This window comes from Procambarus clarkii, chromosome 12, assembly GCF_040958095.1.
Source record: "Procambarus clarkii isolate CNS0578487 chromosome 12, FALCON_Pclarkii_2.0, whole genome shotgun sequence".
NCBI lineage: Eukaryota > Metazoa > Arthropoda > Malacostraca > Decapoda > Cambaridae > Procambarus > Procambarus clarkii.
The window spans coordinates 39,244,237-39,259,652 of record NC_091161.1 but is presented as its reverse complement, the minus strand read 5'-3'; the positions used below and the strand labels follow the sequence as shown (position 1 = coordinate 39,259,652).

At 47.3% G+C, this 15,416-nt stretch overlaps 1 protein-coding gene across 1 annotated transcript; it reads right to left on the bottom strand.

Moving 5' to 3' along the window:
• Nucleotides 1–1,374: 1,374 nt before the first annotated feature.
• LOC138363906 (zinc finger protein 271-like) lies at nucleotides 1,375–13,300 on the bottom strand. The gene is made up of 2 exons (XM_069323366.1): nucleotides 13,153–13,300; nucleotides 1,375–7,309 (listed from the first exon to the last, which is right to left on the bottom strand). Exon 2 carries the CDS (start codon nucleotides 5,396–5,398, stop codon nucleotides 4,358–4,360), a length of 1,041 nt encoding a protein of 346 aa, XP_069179467.1. The 5' UTR covers nucleotides 5,399–7,309; nucleotides 13,153–13,300; the 3' UTR covers nucleotides 1,375–4,357.
• Between the last annotated feature and the right edge of the window lie 2,116 nt (nucleotides 13,301–15,416).

Below are 15,416 nucleotides of genomic sequence, written 5' to 3'. Positions count from 1 at the left end.
ATGTGTCAACTTTGTGAAAGAGAAAACATGCACTCTCTTGAACATTATATTGTAGATTGACTGACTTTCGCCCTCCTGGGCTAAGGTATGCTGAACTGTGTAATTACTATATGAGTACTGGAACACTTGATATATTGGACTTGTACCCAACATTAACCATGTAATGTATCAATTACTCAATGTATGTATGTGATGTAACTATATAACCTGAGCTTGTAAAAGCACCTTAATCACCTTCAGTGATTAAGCACTTAATTGCACACTAGTTTCTCTTTTACTCTGACAGGGAGAGATAGCTGATAGAGACAAATGCATGTGTATATATGTATATGTATGTATATATGTATATGTAGGTATATGTGTGTGTGTGTGTGTGTGTGTATGTATATGTATGTGTATAAAGTATGTATGGAAGCTGATTGTTACAGCCCTATTGGGTCGCAACTGGGTTCTTTCTCTGATGTTGTTAGAGTTAGGGTATCCAGCCCCAAGCTAGTAGTGGCTTTCAAGGGGTGTGTTCCATAACGCAAGTAAATTAAAGGGGAAGGGATAAAACTGCTCTCTATTAAGTATATATTAGCACCACCACCATAAATAAATATATAAACAGTCACACACTGTTATTATTACTACACTTATTTACAATCACTTGTCTTCCTCCGAAGACTCAAGACGTTCACGGTGCTCAAGACGAGTGGTCCTGGTTCTCTTGTGGCCTCACAATGAATTTTTTGATTCCCTCGGCGAGTCTACCCCGGCCACAGGTCAGCCAAATCACAGTCCCACTGGGTGCACGGTCGTGGAGGCCGTCAACCACAAATCTAGCCTGTAGCTGCCAGGTTCCAATCAGCTCCGCTGGTTAGGCCACTCCACGGCCCTGACCCACAGATGGCGCGGTCGTCACTGCTCCGTGCTCGGACGCTGGGCTCGGGTCCGTAACACTGATCAGAATTACATTTCACCTTTGTAAATGCACATTAATGCCAAAATGCCAAAACATTCGGGCCAAAGGAGGAGCAGGGTCGGGGCCCAATGCAGCGGAGGCTCCAGAGCCCGGTCTTCCAACACGGACCGACTCGGGGGGCTTGGTTGCCCACCCCACGAGCCTGAGAAGGTAAAGGAGAAACAGAATTTAACATGAGGACAAAATAGAAACAGTCATTCACAAATGTGCCCCCACACCCACCATGAAGCAACAGTTAGAGGCAGGACACCCAACAAGAAGCTATTGCTGATCACACCGGGGCCTCCTAGGGCTGTGTCGTGAGTATACGCCCCACAAACGCCACCTTAAGAACCGTCAGTCTGTCGAGATCGTGTTCAGTGATGAAAGGAGGATTGACAATAAAAAGTTCCCCTTGCTCTCGACTTTGGGTACTACAGTTCTACACACTACAGTTCTACGGGTGCAAGAGTATGCCTCCTCAAGCACACGGGCGTCAAATTAGTAGTAGTCCAAAGGAATAACCAAAACAAGCAAAAGGTCGGCAGGAAACGACAAGTAGATAGGAGAAGAGGGGGGGAGAAAAACGAAACAGAAGGAAAAGGAAAAGTTGTTCAGCACAATTAGAGAGGATAGCAGCAGGAGCACAAGGCTACAAAAGGGCAGAGGACTGTCCACTTCAGCAGCCGCCCACTAAGCCCCCCTCATGGCATCAACGAGCTGAACAGAGAAGGGGGGGGGGAGGCAGAAGAGTAAGCAAGACAGCCATAATCGAGTTTAGACAGCATGAGAAAGGAATGTAAAGAGAGCAGCATGTGCCTTTCAGCTCCCCAGGAAGTATGGGACAAGACCTTAAGTAAGTTAAGGGCTTTGAAGCATTCAACTCGAAGGTAAGAGATATGGGGTGATCAAGACAAGCAAGTGTCAAAGATAAACCCAAAAAGTTTAACACTATCCTTTATAAAAGAGAATTACTATAAAGAGGACAGAGTGGGGTCGAAGAACGACCTGCTTCCGAGTAAAGGTCATAGCACAAGTCTTAGTTGGAGAGAACTTGAAGCCATGATTGGTGGCCCAGGACGACATGGCATCAATCGCAAGTTGAAGATGCCATTGCAGAAAAGGCGAGTCATCACCTTGACAGCAGAGGGTAAGATCATCAACATAGAGAGCTGAGAAAATGCCAGAGGGATGTGAGGAAAGAAGACCATTGAGGGTTACCAGGAATATAGTAGTGCTCAGAGCACAACCTTGACGTACACCTTCGTATTGCCGAAAAGAGGCAGAGAGGTTCCCTTAGAATCTCATTCTAAGGGAACGACAAGAGAGAAAGATCTTTAGTTAGAGAGGGAGAGTGCCACGAAGGCCAAAAGAACAGAGTTGGAACAGAATGTGATATCTCCAGGTGGTGTCATACGCCTTTTCCAGGTCAAAAAGGACTGCAACCACGAAGGTCTTCACAGCAAAGGTAGTACAAACATAGACCTCTAAGTTCAGGAGGACATCAGTCATGCAGCAACACTTGCGAAAGCCAAATTGAGAAGGAGAGAGGGGGTGATAGCATTCCAAGAACCATATCAGACTGACACTGACCATACATTTAAAGAGGTTGCAGACACAACTCGTTAAAGCAATGGAGCAAAAGTCTTTAGGGAATGACCACAGAGAACTAGGTTTTCAAATAGGAAGAATAACCGCCTCAAGTCAGTCCTCGGGAACTGATGACAACTCCCAGACACTGTTATAAACATTCAGTAAATACTGAAATGTGTATGGAGGGAGATGTCAAAGTATTACATAATGAATATCATCTGAACCCGCTGCTGTAGAACCGCAGAAGGCCAGGGCAGACTGGAGTTCTGAGAGAGAAAGGAGCGTTATAAAGAAGATGAAGAGGCGTTTGAAAATCTAAGTGACAAGATTCAAGAAGAGGCTTAAGAGTAAGGAAAGGAGGAAGAGGAGAATCGGAGCTAACAGTTGAAAAGTGTGAACCCAGTTCGGTTTTGACCGAGACTGGATCTGCCACAATAGAACCACAGAGGTGAAGAACTGGCAAGACATCTGGAAAAAACTTACCCACTAACTTGCAGCTTTCCTCCCAGATCAGGGGCAGAAGGGTGTTAGACATAATAGTGGAAATGAAACATCTCCAACTCTCACTCTTAGTCGTACAGATGGCCCTACGAGCCACCACACTTGAATTTTGATGCAAAAGCAAAGAAACAGGCGTCCGTCAACATCGGTATTTCTTCTAGGCCGCACGCTTACAGAGGACAGCCTGAGCACAGGCTGCATTCCACCAGGGAACACACTTCTGTGCGCCCCGGGAGGTAGAGCGAGGAACAGAGCTGAGGGCAGCATCAAAAACTGTCAGGAAAGGAGGAGGGGGGCTCGGGAAAGAGGAAAATCAGAGAGGTTGGAAAGAGTAACACAAAGGTAAAGAGGTTCCAAACAGCCTTGTCAAACTTCCACCTAGGGAAAGAGAGGGGAGGGTTAGAAGAAAAGAAAAGTGAGAAGGATGGGGAAAAGGTAACTTATGTAGGTCATCAAGAACCCGCCAGGTGAAATCCATATAAAGAGAAGATGAGCAGAAAGATCAATACAGGAAATGGTGGGAATCAACATGAGTGGGTTCACCAGAATTCACTAGTTATAAAGGAAGAGAAGTGAGCACAAATGGTTCAAGAAGGCGTCCCCGGGTGTTTGTCAGAATATCTCCCCAGAGGGTATGCTGACAGTTAAAATCATCCAAAAGGAGCACAGGCTCTGGTAAAGAGTCCAACAAGTGTTTAGGATCATGAAGAGAAAGCGTAAAATTTGAGGGGAAATAAACGGAACAGACTGTATACCATTTACTCACAAAGATACGGACCACAAAACACTGAATGGGCGACTGAAAAAGTTGAGGGATGAAGGGAATATCAAGACAGATCAAGAGAGCAGTCGAGTTATGTGCAGTAAAAGCTGGAGGGGAAAAGAGAAAGTAATAACCACGCCAAGTAAGTTTTATTGTTTTCTTTTGGGAGGGAGTTCTTTGGTGGTTCTACCTCTTCCCCTCACTTCATTACACACACAAATCACAATAGCGTGATGCTTCAATGAACAAATCCACAAGGGCCGTGACGAGGATTCGAACCTACGTCAGAAGAGGTAGAACGGCCTATTGACATAGCTAGAGTGCATGGGGGAGTTGTGTAAAACCCTGGTTTGTGTCTCGGAGAGGTTGCAGGATTCAAGTTCAGTAAAACTTCTGGTTTCAACTCATTTTACCATGTTGTAGCTCAGTCGATAAGGCAGCGTCTGGGATGATCTCGGACGTAGGTTCAAATCCTCGTCATGGTCCTTGTGGATTTGTTCATTGATGCATCACGCTATTGTGATTTCTGTGTGTTTTTGACAATATTCAAATGACTCTTATGCTGTATGAATCCTAATGTGCTTTATTAGATTTGATTTTTGTGAAAAGTCTTTTTGACACTCTGAACAGTGATATGGTTTCTCTCCTGTATGAATCCTCATGTGTGTTATTAGATTTGATTTTTGTGAAAAGTCTTTTTGACATTCTGAACAGTGATATGGTTTCTCTCCTGTATGAATCCTCATGTGTTTTATTAAAGATGATTTTCGTGTAAAGTTTTTTTGACATTCTGAACATTGATATGGTTTCTCTCCTGTATGAATCCTCGTGTGTGTTATTAGACTTGATTTAAGTGAAAAGTCTTTTTGACACTCTGAACAGTGATATGGTTTCTCTCCTGTATGAATCCTCATGTGTGTTATTAGAGATAATTTGTGTGAAAAGTCTCTTTGACATACTGAACAGTGATATGGTTTCTCTCCTGTATGAATCCTCATGTGTGTTATTAGATTTGATTTAAAGTCTTTTTGACATATTGAACAGTGATATGGTTTCTCTCCTATATGAATCCTCATGTGTGTTATTAGATTTGATTTAAGTAAAAAGTCTTTTTGACATACTGAACAGTGATATGGTTTCTCTCCTGTATGAATCCTCATGTGTTTTATTAAAGATGATTTTCGTGTAAAGTTTTTTTGACATTCTGAACAGTGATATGGTTTCTCTCCTGTATGAATCCTCATGTGTGTTATTAGACTTGATTTAAGTGAAAAGTCTTTTTGACACTCTGAACAGTGATATGGTTTCTCTCCTGTATGAATCCTCATGTGCTTTATTAGATTTGATTTGTGTGAAAAGTCTTTTTGACATACTGAACAGTGATATGGTTTCTCTCCTGTATGAATCCTCATGTGTGTTATTAGATTTGATTTAAGTTTAAAGTCTTTTTGACATACTGAACAGTGATATGGTTTCCTTTCTCTGTGAACCCAAATGTGCCTTATTAGAGATGATTTTTGTGAAAAGTCTTTTTGACATTCTGAACAGTGATATGGTTTTTCTCCTGTATGAATCCTTGTGTGTGTGTTATTAGCCATAATTTATTTTTTAAGTCTTTCAGACACATTCTACAGTGATATGACTTTTCTCCTGAATGGTCACTTATATAAATTTTGATATTTTTGAAAGTAGTTTAGACAATGTATTTACTTTTTTTCTCTAAATGTTTTGTATGCTATTATGCGAGATGTTTTCATAATATAATTTTGAACATTCAACATTGATGACATTTTTCTTTTGAATAAATATTTGTACAGTTTTCTTGATTGTATAAACCTTTACAGCTATTTGATCCAAAAAGCAAGTATTATCTAATGAAATATTCTACATTTCATTAGTTAAGTCTTGTAGACAATTATTACTAGTATTTGTCTCCTTTATAAATTGTTGTGTTCTTTATAAATCTTAGTAATATATTTGATATATTTTAAATGCATGAGCTTTTATTTATTACTAAAGCAAATATTGTTAAGAGATGCCAAAAACACTTGGACTGTCGGATACATAAATAATTCAAGTAACTACATTGCAATCAGTATAGAGTAACCAGAATAGAGCACACAGGTTATAGTGTTAACTCTGTTGTCAACAGATGGCACTCAATATCAGATAAGCAATTGGAATAATCTAATTAACTTTTGTAGGAATATAAAGTAATTTAATTACTTGTCAAAGACACAAGAGAATGGAAAAAAGTTACAATATGTAAACCACTGGTATTATTCATAAATAGTAAGATAATATTGTACTTATTATATTATAAAATGTGCTAGACATAAAATATACTGTACAATATTTCCTGTGAATCAGGAAGTGTAAAAGCAAACATACAAATCTACGTCTCCACATGCGTTCACCAGCAGGAAAGTTAGTGTCCGTGTATAACTTTGTAAACATTACAAACAAATCCTGTGGCAATTTTTTTTTTTTAAGATTTAGCAAAATGTCTTTGCATAGGAAAACTAAATATATTATAAATTTATTTATAATTATACTGTTTTATCATACTGTACATATAGCAACAGCAGAGAGGGATGGTTTATTATAAATACAGCCACGGTATTAAGATGTTTCACTACAGAACCTTATTACAAATATGACCACAGAATTTGGGATGTTTAATTATAAACATAACCACAGAACTGATGGATGTCTTATTATAAATATAACCACAGCACAAGAGTCAGGTACAGTGGACCCTCATGTGGTTTGTCATTTGCAAACATGTACCATGCACATTGTTATTTTTAAATCCCATATACATTCATGTAAATATGTAAATAAATAAATAAATTCTGAGCATTAAGAACACTGATATATTATCTTATTTGGAGAGCCTTTTGAGCTTAAGAGCAAATTACCTAAGAAAAAATTCATAATTACTATAGAGTATAAAGATTATTTATTTTAAATGCTTTCTCAACATTTACAATGGCTCACATAGGAGAAACAGTATGTAATGTTTTAAAACTTAAAATATATATTAAACTTTTTTATATTAGAACCTGATAATAAAAATAATTAATTTGAAAATCTTAAAATGTTTTCTTGTCAAACAATAGTATTAAAAACAATACTGTACCACATACACAATGAACTAATAAATACTGAGATTTTAAAATTAATGATACACCAAATTTAATTTAAATACACATTTCCTTTGTTACCATAGTGCATGAGATGTTAATAATGCATGACATATTGATAATACATGTAGTCATTCACATGAGTGTGCTGAAGACAGTCTTACCCATCTACATGTAGTATTTCTTACACCATAACGTGTTTCATAATACTGCTGACAACATGTATGCAGTATATCTGACACTGTGTGTGGATGCTGACACTGCAGGTATTATTCAATACCACTGGGTCCTGACACTGCAGGTATTATTCAATGCCACTGGTTTCTGGCACTGCATGTATTATTCTTCTGGTGACCGTAGGAGCTGTGAAAGAAAGGATTGAGAGATTACCAAGTCGTTTTAAGTCAACAAATACCAAATACAGAATCTTTTAAAGCTAGTAAAGATTTCCCAAATAGGATTTTTTTTTAATAATTCCAATACTATAATGGTTCTTTCTCCAAATAAAACAAAGATATACAGTATAGGTAAAATATATCAGCCAGCAGACTTCAAACAGGTACAAATCCCTGCGCACAGGAATCTTAGCAGATACAGTATATGGAAAATGGCAAACATAATTCCAATCTACAAAAATGGTATCCAAAAAGACCCTCTAAATTATAAACCCGTGTCATTAACAAGTATGGTAGTTAAAACATTAGAAAAAAATAGCTAACACCAAATGGGTTGATCCATTGTTGTTAACACAACAATGGGTAGAACACCTGGAGAATACAATAATGACATCATAATGGACAGACGGTATGGTTTTCGAACAGGAAGATCCTGTGTAACAAATCTACTTACTTTTTATGAATCACAGAGATTCTACAGGAAAGAGATGGTTGGCCAACTGTCTATCTGGACCTAAAAGACCAGCATTGATGTAATGAAATGCCATTTTCTGGGTGAGACCAGAGGCTCCCTGGAGCTATCCGGGCTGATATGAGTGAATTAGACCGTGGCATCAGCCAAGTGAATGGAGTTCTTAGGCCTAACAGGGACCACAAACCAGAGCCTAGGCCCCCCTCAGAGAGGCACGAGGAGCAATGGCCTATAGAAAGCCTCGTGAGGTTGGAAGCATTCTATGTCTGCCATCGACCAAGACAGGCACCAAAGAAAGGTAGGTACCCCAAAGCAAACCCTATCTGATTAAAAAAACCAGCGTTGAATGTAATGAAACGCCATTTTCTGGGTGAGTCCCGGAGGCTCCCCGGAGCTATCCATGGCTGATATGGATACCCTAACTATTTTGCATCAGTCGATGTGGGTGGCGTTCTAGGCCTACCGGGGACCATGAGCCAGAACCTGGCCCCCCTCAGAAGCATGGGGAGCAATGGCCCATAGAATTGCACATGTGATTTGGAGCATTCTACATCTGCCATCGACCGGGACAGGCACCCAGAAAGGTAAGCGCCACAAAACAAACCCTTATTCTGGTTAACAACAAAAATCGACAAACGAGTGGGCAGAACTCCCCCAGAAAAAATAAACTAACAAGCATGACGTCACACGAGCCTCGCCGCCGCATGTCTGCGCAACTCCCCCCTCCCGGGAGGGGGAAGGGGGAGCCCCAGACTCCCCGCGCCGGTGATCCCTGCCCCAGTTCTGAGGCTGGATATCAAAACCGCAAAAAAAACGCCGACCGGAGGGCGGGAGGGTGCCGGGAAGCCTCTGGGACTCGCCCAGAAAATGGTGTTTCACTACATTCAACGCTGGTTTTCTGGGGGGCGCTCCTACGGCTCCCCGGAGCTTATTCACCAAAGACTACCTAAGAAAACAAGGGGACATTCCCGGGAGGCGGTCGGTGAACCACACTTCAACACGAAGTTGAGACAACCCAAGGACCCCTCCGGAAAGCAGCAGGCACATCATTCGCCAGAAAAACGGAGAACAGCTGCAGACGAAGAGACCTATGACCACGACCACAGGAGCCAAAAACCACTGCGCCTGAGAAGAGCATGAAGCTCTGCCACACAACCCCCAGAGGCCAATGCCAACATAAAAAGAGAGCCGAGGCAAAACAAACCTGAACCGAAGGAGCCACAACAACCAAGGAGAAGAAAAACAGGAGAGCACCCGGTCCAAAGACCAGAATGGTACAGGCAGTGCATGAGCAGGCCGGAGGTGAAACAATGCACGAGACAGCCTGCGAAACGGCACAGAAGGAACATCGATACCGAAAGCTAGCAGCAGGAACCAAGGTGCCAGACCCAGGAACGGTCCCAAGTGCCTCTACATCCTCCGCAAGCCAATCCTATGACAGCCCCAGGAGGGAAAAGAAAATGCAGGACCAAAACCAAAATGCCACAAGCATGCAAGTCCACCGCCACAAGTGCAGCCGACAGGGAAGGAACCCGCATAAGGAGCCGCCCCGCACCAACATCCCGCAGAAGGGCAGGAGTGAAAAGACTCATTAAGAGGAGCAAAATCGCCCCCAGGAAAACGAGTAGCGCCGAGACAGCGCTAAGAGAAGAGATATGAACAAAAGAACAAGGCCAAACACCCAGAAACTGCCTGGAATAGGACCCACAAGCCCTAGAAAAGACCGGAGGGAAGCTCAACCGAATGACGACAGACGTACCAGAAAACGGGAAGGAGCAAAACCGTCCCGAACCTTCGAGAACAAAAAGAAGCACACACAAAGGACGAAGGCACAAAAACCCCATCACACCCGAGACCAAAAGTCATGCAGAAACCCCAAGAAGAGGGGGACATGACGGAAGAAGGCCCGTCCCGGAAAAAAGGGGCGAAGACCGTAGAAAAGCACCCACCGACAGGACGGAAGAAATGGGCACAATGGACAAGGAAACCGAGCCCAGGGAGGGGCCGACGCCCACAAAGCACGTGCGGAAAGGGGGGAACAGAAAAACCCCACACCACAAAACTGCAAGCCCCGCCCAGAGGGGTAGAAATACCCCGGCGGGGACCAACGGGGCCTGAGGTCCCTCACGTTAGCCCCGCCCCCCCCCCCCCAGCCCCAGGAACCCACCCTGCAGGCCCTGGGGCCGAGCTGTGTCCCCTAAGCCCCAGCGTCAAGAAAAACCCCGGGGCAGCCGTGAAAAACACTAAGGAAGGAAGCCCACTAGGCTCTGGAACTTGAACCAAAATCGGAGGATAGGAGAGGGGCGAGACGAAGACCCCAAGCTCATCCCCAGCCAGCTCAACGAGGCGAGGACAACGAGGACAGGACAGAGAATCCAAGGAACATGGAAAAACCAGGCCCGGCACAGCAAGACCGGCAAGGAAGGAGGGCCCCAGAAGGAGCACGGAAGGGCCGAACAAAATGCCACAACCAACCCCGACACGCAGCCGCAGTACCAAAACCGCAGCAGAACGTCACCACACTCCCCGAGGAAGCGACAGAGAAGATAAAGATAAATCGGAACATGAGTGGCACACAAGGGGACACAGGCGGAAACCGAGCACCCAACTGAGCCACAGGGACGGTAGAAGAAACGTGTGCAGTGGAACAGGCAATCGAAGGAACACATTAGGCAGCCCAACTAGGGCTGTCCCCATACACAGCCCCAAGAGCAGAAATGAGAGCGCCCATGAAGCACAGAATCCGCTCGACAGGCGAACGACAGGGGAGAGGCGGAACCAAAGAGCCAGAACCCAATCCTGCAAGCACAAGGAGGCGAGCACAAAACACCCTCCACACAGGAAAACGTACCACCGAACAGGCACCCCCACTGTTGCACCACGGAACAAGGTGGAGGCGGGGCCCCGAACTCCAGCAATGTTAGACAAGCATAGGAGAGGGGCAGGAGCCGTCTCAGAAGGGCCAAGAGGCCACCCGCAGACACCCGTGAACCGAGGAAGGAATCAGGTGGAGAGAACAAGAGCTGCCCTGTATGGGCTAATAGCCCTGCAGTAGGCACCTCGGGTGGTACGGTCCACGTTCTCAAGTATGTATGTACACTCATTCCTACTTCCAAAAACAAAAACAGCGTCAGGACGAAGGAGATGCCATACTGTACCAACCCACCTGCAGAACATAGGCTCTGAAGGGCCATGACGCAAGCCTATGAGTCCGTAGCCGCCGGAGGCGGCCAGGGCGCCCATGCTGGAGAGGAGGAGGGGAGCAGCGAAGGAGGCTCCCCACCCTAGAATGCAGGGAAAAAACCTTGTGACTTCTCCACAGCGGCACTCCAGAACACCCCCAAAGCAACGGGGCACGGATTGGATTAAGAAAAGAGCGAGAGGCGAAGCCCCCTGAGAGAAATGGATGCAGAACAACACGTGTGCACACCGCCTGGAGCCAAAACAAACTCCCACGGCGCATGCGCAGGACGCAAAAGAAAAGTAGCCCAACAAGGCGAGAAGTAGCCCAACCGGCGACAAGCAGCCCAACCGGCGGCAAGGAGCCAAACCGGCGGCAAGGAGCCCAAACCGGCGACAAGGAGCCCAAACCGGCGGCAAGGAGCCCAAACCGGCGGCAAGGAGCCCAAACCGCTACAAGGAGCCCAAACCGGCGACAAGGAGCCCAAACCGCTACAAGGAGCCCAAACCGCTACAAGGAGCCCAAACCGCTACAAGGAGCCCAAACTGCTACAAAGGAGCGCAAACCGCTACAAAGGAGCGCAAACAGCTACAAGGAGCCCAAACCGCTACAAGGAGCCCAAACTGCTACAAAGGAGCGCAAACCACTACAAAGGAACGCAAACCGCTACAAAGGAGCCCAAACAGCTACAAGGAGCCCAAACAGCTACAAGGAGCCCAAACAGCTACAAGGAACCCAAACAGCTACAAGGAACCCAAACAGCTACAAGGAACCAGTATGGAGGCAAATTCCGGGACACACAGGAGGTAAGCCGCAAAGGCCAACCGCACCACAGGCGAAGAGATGCGGGTAGCCGAAAACATCCGGAAGACGGAACCGAAAAACCACAGAGACACAGAACCGACCCGGGGAGGAGCAGAACCCAAGCCCAAATCGTACGCAGAAGGGGGAAAGAAAACCCCACTCCTCGCAACAGTAAGCCCTGCTCAGGACGGAAATCCAGGCAGGGTGCAATGGAGCCCAAGGCCCCCCCTCCCCAACCCCAGGAGCCTCTACAACAGGCCCCAGGGCCGAGTCGCCCTCCAAAGCCCCGGCCCCACAAGAAAAAGCCGGGGCAGCCGAGAGAGCTGGAAGAGAAGGGGCCCACTGGTCAGACCCCGGAGCATCGGCCGGAGGAACAGACTCAAATGCCTCCGCAGCTACCCCGGACGGGGCAACCCCTGAAACTGCCCAAGTCTCAGAACCTCTAACCCCGCCCCGACCCCGAAGCCTGCAGATGCGTAGGGGCCAGAAGCAGGAGGGAGAAAAACAAGGAGGAGTGGAAGGAACCAAGGCCGAAGCGACCAAAACCCCCAAGTCTGGGTCCCTACACAAAGCGGGGCAGCATCGGGGCATCCAGGGAAGCAACAAACCCGAGCGCGTTGCAACAACCTACCTTGCAACGCGCGAGCTGCCTGCAGCCACGGGAATTCATCAGCAGACTGGGTGAATGGAGTCACGAACAAGCAACAAAGCTCGCAGGACTCATGGTCGAATGTGTCACCGACCCAACAGGCAGCATGACGGAGGCAAAAAACAAGGAGTCACCCTAAGACAAAGGGACAGAGCAACCCTCAACTCGCACAAAGCGAGAAGGGACGCAAGGGTCTCCACTATCGGACCCGAGAGCCCCCGGGGGGGGGGGGGGGGGGGGGGTTCCCAGGGCTCCTAGACTGGATCTGCTAAGGGTTATCCAAGGCAGGGCACTGCCAACTGGCGCCCCAAACTACCAAGCAAACTGCTAAAGCTGAACCCACGGGACGTGTCCACCCGTGAGGGCGAAGCTGGGGGGTGCCACCACACAAACAAACCTAACATAAAGTGGGGGGGGGAACACAAGGCAGACCCCCCTACCAGGCAAAAACAAATATAAAAGAAAAACCACACAAGTGGACAACGTACCCGGAGGGAACAGAGCCGGCCGCTGTCATAGGTGAAAACTAGCTACGCAGTACCCTGCGCCCCACCAGTGCTATAACTACCATGTACCCCAAGGTAAACAAGGGAGGAAAACCCCCAAACACTCGGGGCGGCTAAACGCCAAGCAGCAAAAAGCCAACAGAGGTAGACCCAAGGTGATTTGTGGAAGGCAACCCCAAGCCCCAAGGGTGGTACTTACAGGGCACTCAGGGAAGGTGACCTCAAGCACATGCAGGCCGAGTACCTGAGAATACTACTCCCAGCTCACACGACCACCGTAGGAGCAGCACTGCAAAGAAGTCACAGCACTGAGACAAGACCGGAGCTGGAGCCACACGACCGTACATTATTCCATCAGCCGAGGAATTGGGGCGGGGATTGCCGGCGCAGGGGTCTTGGGCTCCCCCTTCCCCCTCCCGGGGAGGGGGGAGTTACGCAGACATGCGGCGCGGCTCGTGTGACGTCATGCTTGTTAGTTTGTTTTCCTGGGGGAGTTCTGTCCACTCGTTTGTCGATTTTTGTTGTTAACCAGAATAGGGGTTTGTTTTGTGGCGCTTACCTTTCTGGGTGCCTGTCCCGGTCGATGGCAGATACAGAATGCTCCAAATCACATGTGCAATTCTATGGGCCATTGCTCCCCATGCCTCTGAGGGGGGCCAGGTTCTGGCTCATGGTCCCCGGTAGGCCTAGAACGCCACCCACATCGACTGATGCAAAATAGTTAGGGTATCCATATCAGCCATGGATAGCTCCGGGGAGCCGTAGGGGCTCCCTCCAGAAATTGCTACTGAAAGCCAAACTGTTGAGAAGAACTCTCCAAGCTAAAAACGAACAAACGAGCATGATGTCACAACCATCTCCGTGCCACTGTCAGTGCAGCTCCCCACTTGTGCAGAAGGGGAAAGGGGGAGCTCCAGACCTCCCACACCGGCTATCACCCCCAAGTTCAGAGGCTGGATGTCAAAAACTGTGAAAAACCTCCGACCGGAGGAAGGGAGGGTTGCCGGGAAGACTCCGGGTCTAACCCAAAAAATGGTGGTTCATTACATTCAACGCTAGTTTTCTGGGGGAGCCCCTTTGGCTCCCTGGAGCTACTTAACCAAAGATAAAAACAAGAGGGACTTTCCCGGGAGGAGGTCGCCACTCGCTCCAGGGGCACCATCCAAGCGCCCGCTTCCAAGAGAAGCCGGACCTGGGACAAAGAAGTCATCCGAAAGCAGGAGCAATAGACCCAGAGGTTCAGATGGAACAAGTCCAGAATGTACCGCAAGTCCGCACAGTCTCGTTTCAGAACCGGAAACAGGCGGGAAACTGACCTGAGGGATGAGGACTTTTGTCCACACCCAAGCAAACCCACTCCAAGATGACCCAACAGAGAGAGAGAGAGCCTGCCCTGCCAGCTCCAAGCCCCCCCGAAGAAGGAGGGGCCACCGAATGCCACTGCAAGCCGCATGAAGAGACCCCAAAAGCCGACAAATCGTGGGACCAGGTGTGAGCAAACTGCACGAACCTCTCCCCCCCCAATTGCCTCGTCAATAGGATGACCAACGAAAGGGCCAAAGCCCCTTATGAAAAGCCGATAGATGAGCAGAGCAATTACCGCTCCAACCAGACGTCGTCGGCCCGGAAGGCTGTTTCGACTCTGAAAATGGCACCACTGGCATACCACGACAAGAGGAACCTCGAGCCCTGGGGCATGACCCTTTTGGGAAGAAACCCCACGGGCCCCCCTAAGAACCAAAAAGTCCAACATGGGACGACAACTAGAAACCTCCGTTTGCAGAAACTGCACCACCGCATACTCTGCAAACAGAAAGGACAAAATGGGCATAGAAAACCTAAGAGCCAGAGCTCAAGCGGATTCTAAGGATTGAGCGAGCACCGCCTGATGGCACCCAAAACGAGAAGCAAAAAACAGAGACACTGCCTCCCTCAGGATCGGCACAAACAGCTTCAACAAGGCAGCCGATGCCCGCACCACTGCGACCAACGCACCAGAACTAGGAATCAGCAACCAACGCCTCCATGTCCTCCTTAAGCCAATCCGAAGACAGCTTGAGAAGGGAAAAGAAACGCAAGACCGAAGCCTAATGGTCACGGATGAGTAAGTCCTCAGGAACCAGGGCAGCCGAAAGGAAGGGAACCTGCACGCGAAGCTACACAGGCAGACATCCCAAAGAAGGACAGGGATGAACAAACAAGCAGTGAAGCGTTCAATCTCGGCCCCCCCCCCCAGGTAAATTTGAACAACTGTCAGGGCCTCTCGCCACTGAAGCATGTGGGACCGACAGAATGTATGCCATACCGCCTTTGAAAATACAGGCTATTTTGCCAAAGAGGACGACTCCGGAACCTCGTAACGCACCCAGTAAGGAAAGGAAAAACCAATCACAAATGAGGCAGGATCCATTATCGAGGCACAATCCAGGTCGCGCAAGAGATGGCCTCGAGCCACAATGGCCT

Bases quoted from the DNA above. Each gene is read 5' to 3' on its own strand.
- LOC138363906 (XM_069323366.1), bottom strand. From the start codon at position 5,398: ATGGCTAATAACACACACACAAGGATTCATACAGGAGAAAAACCATAT.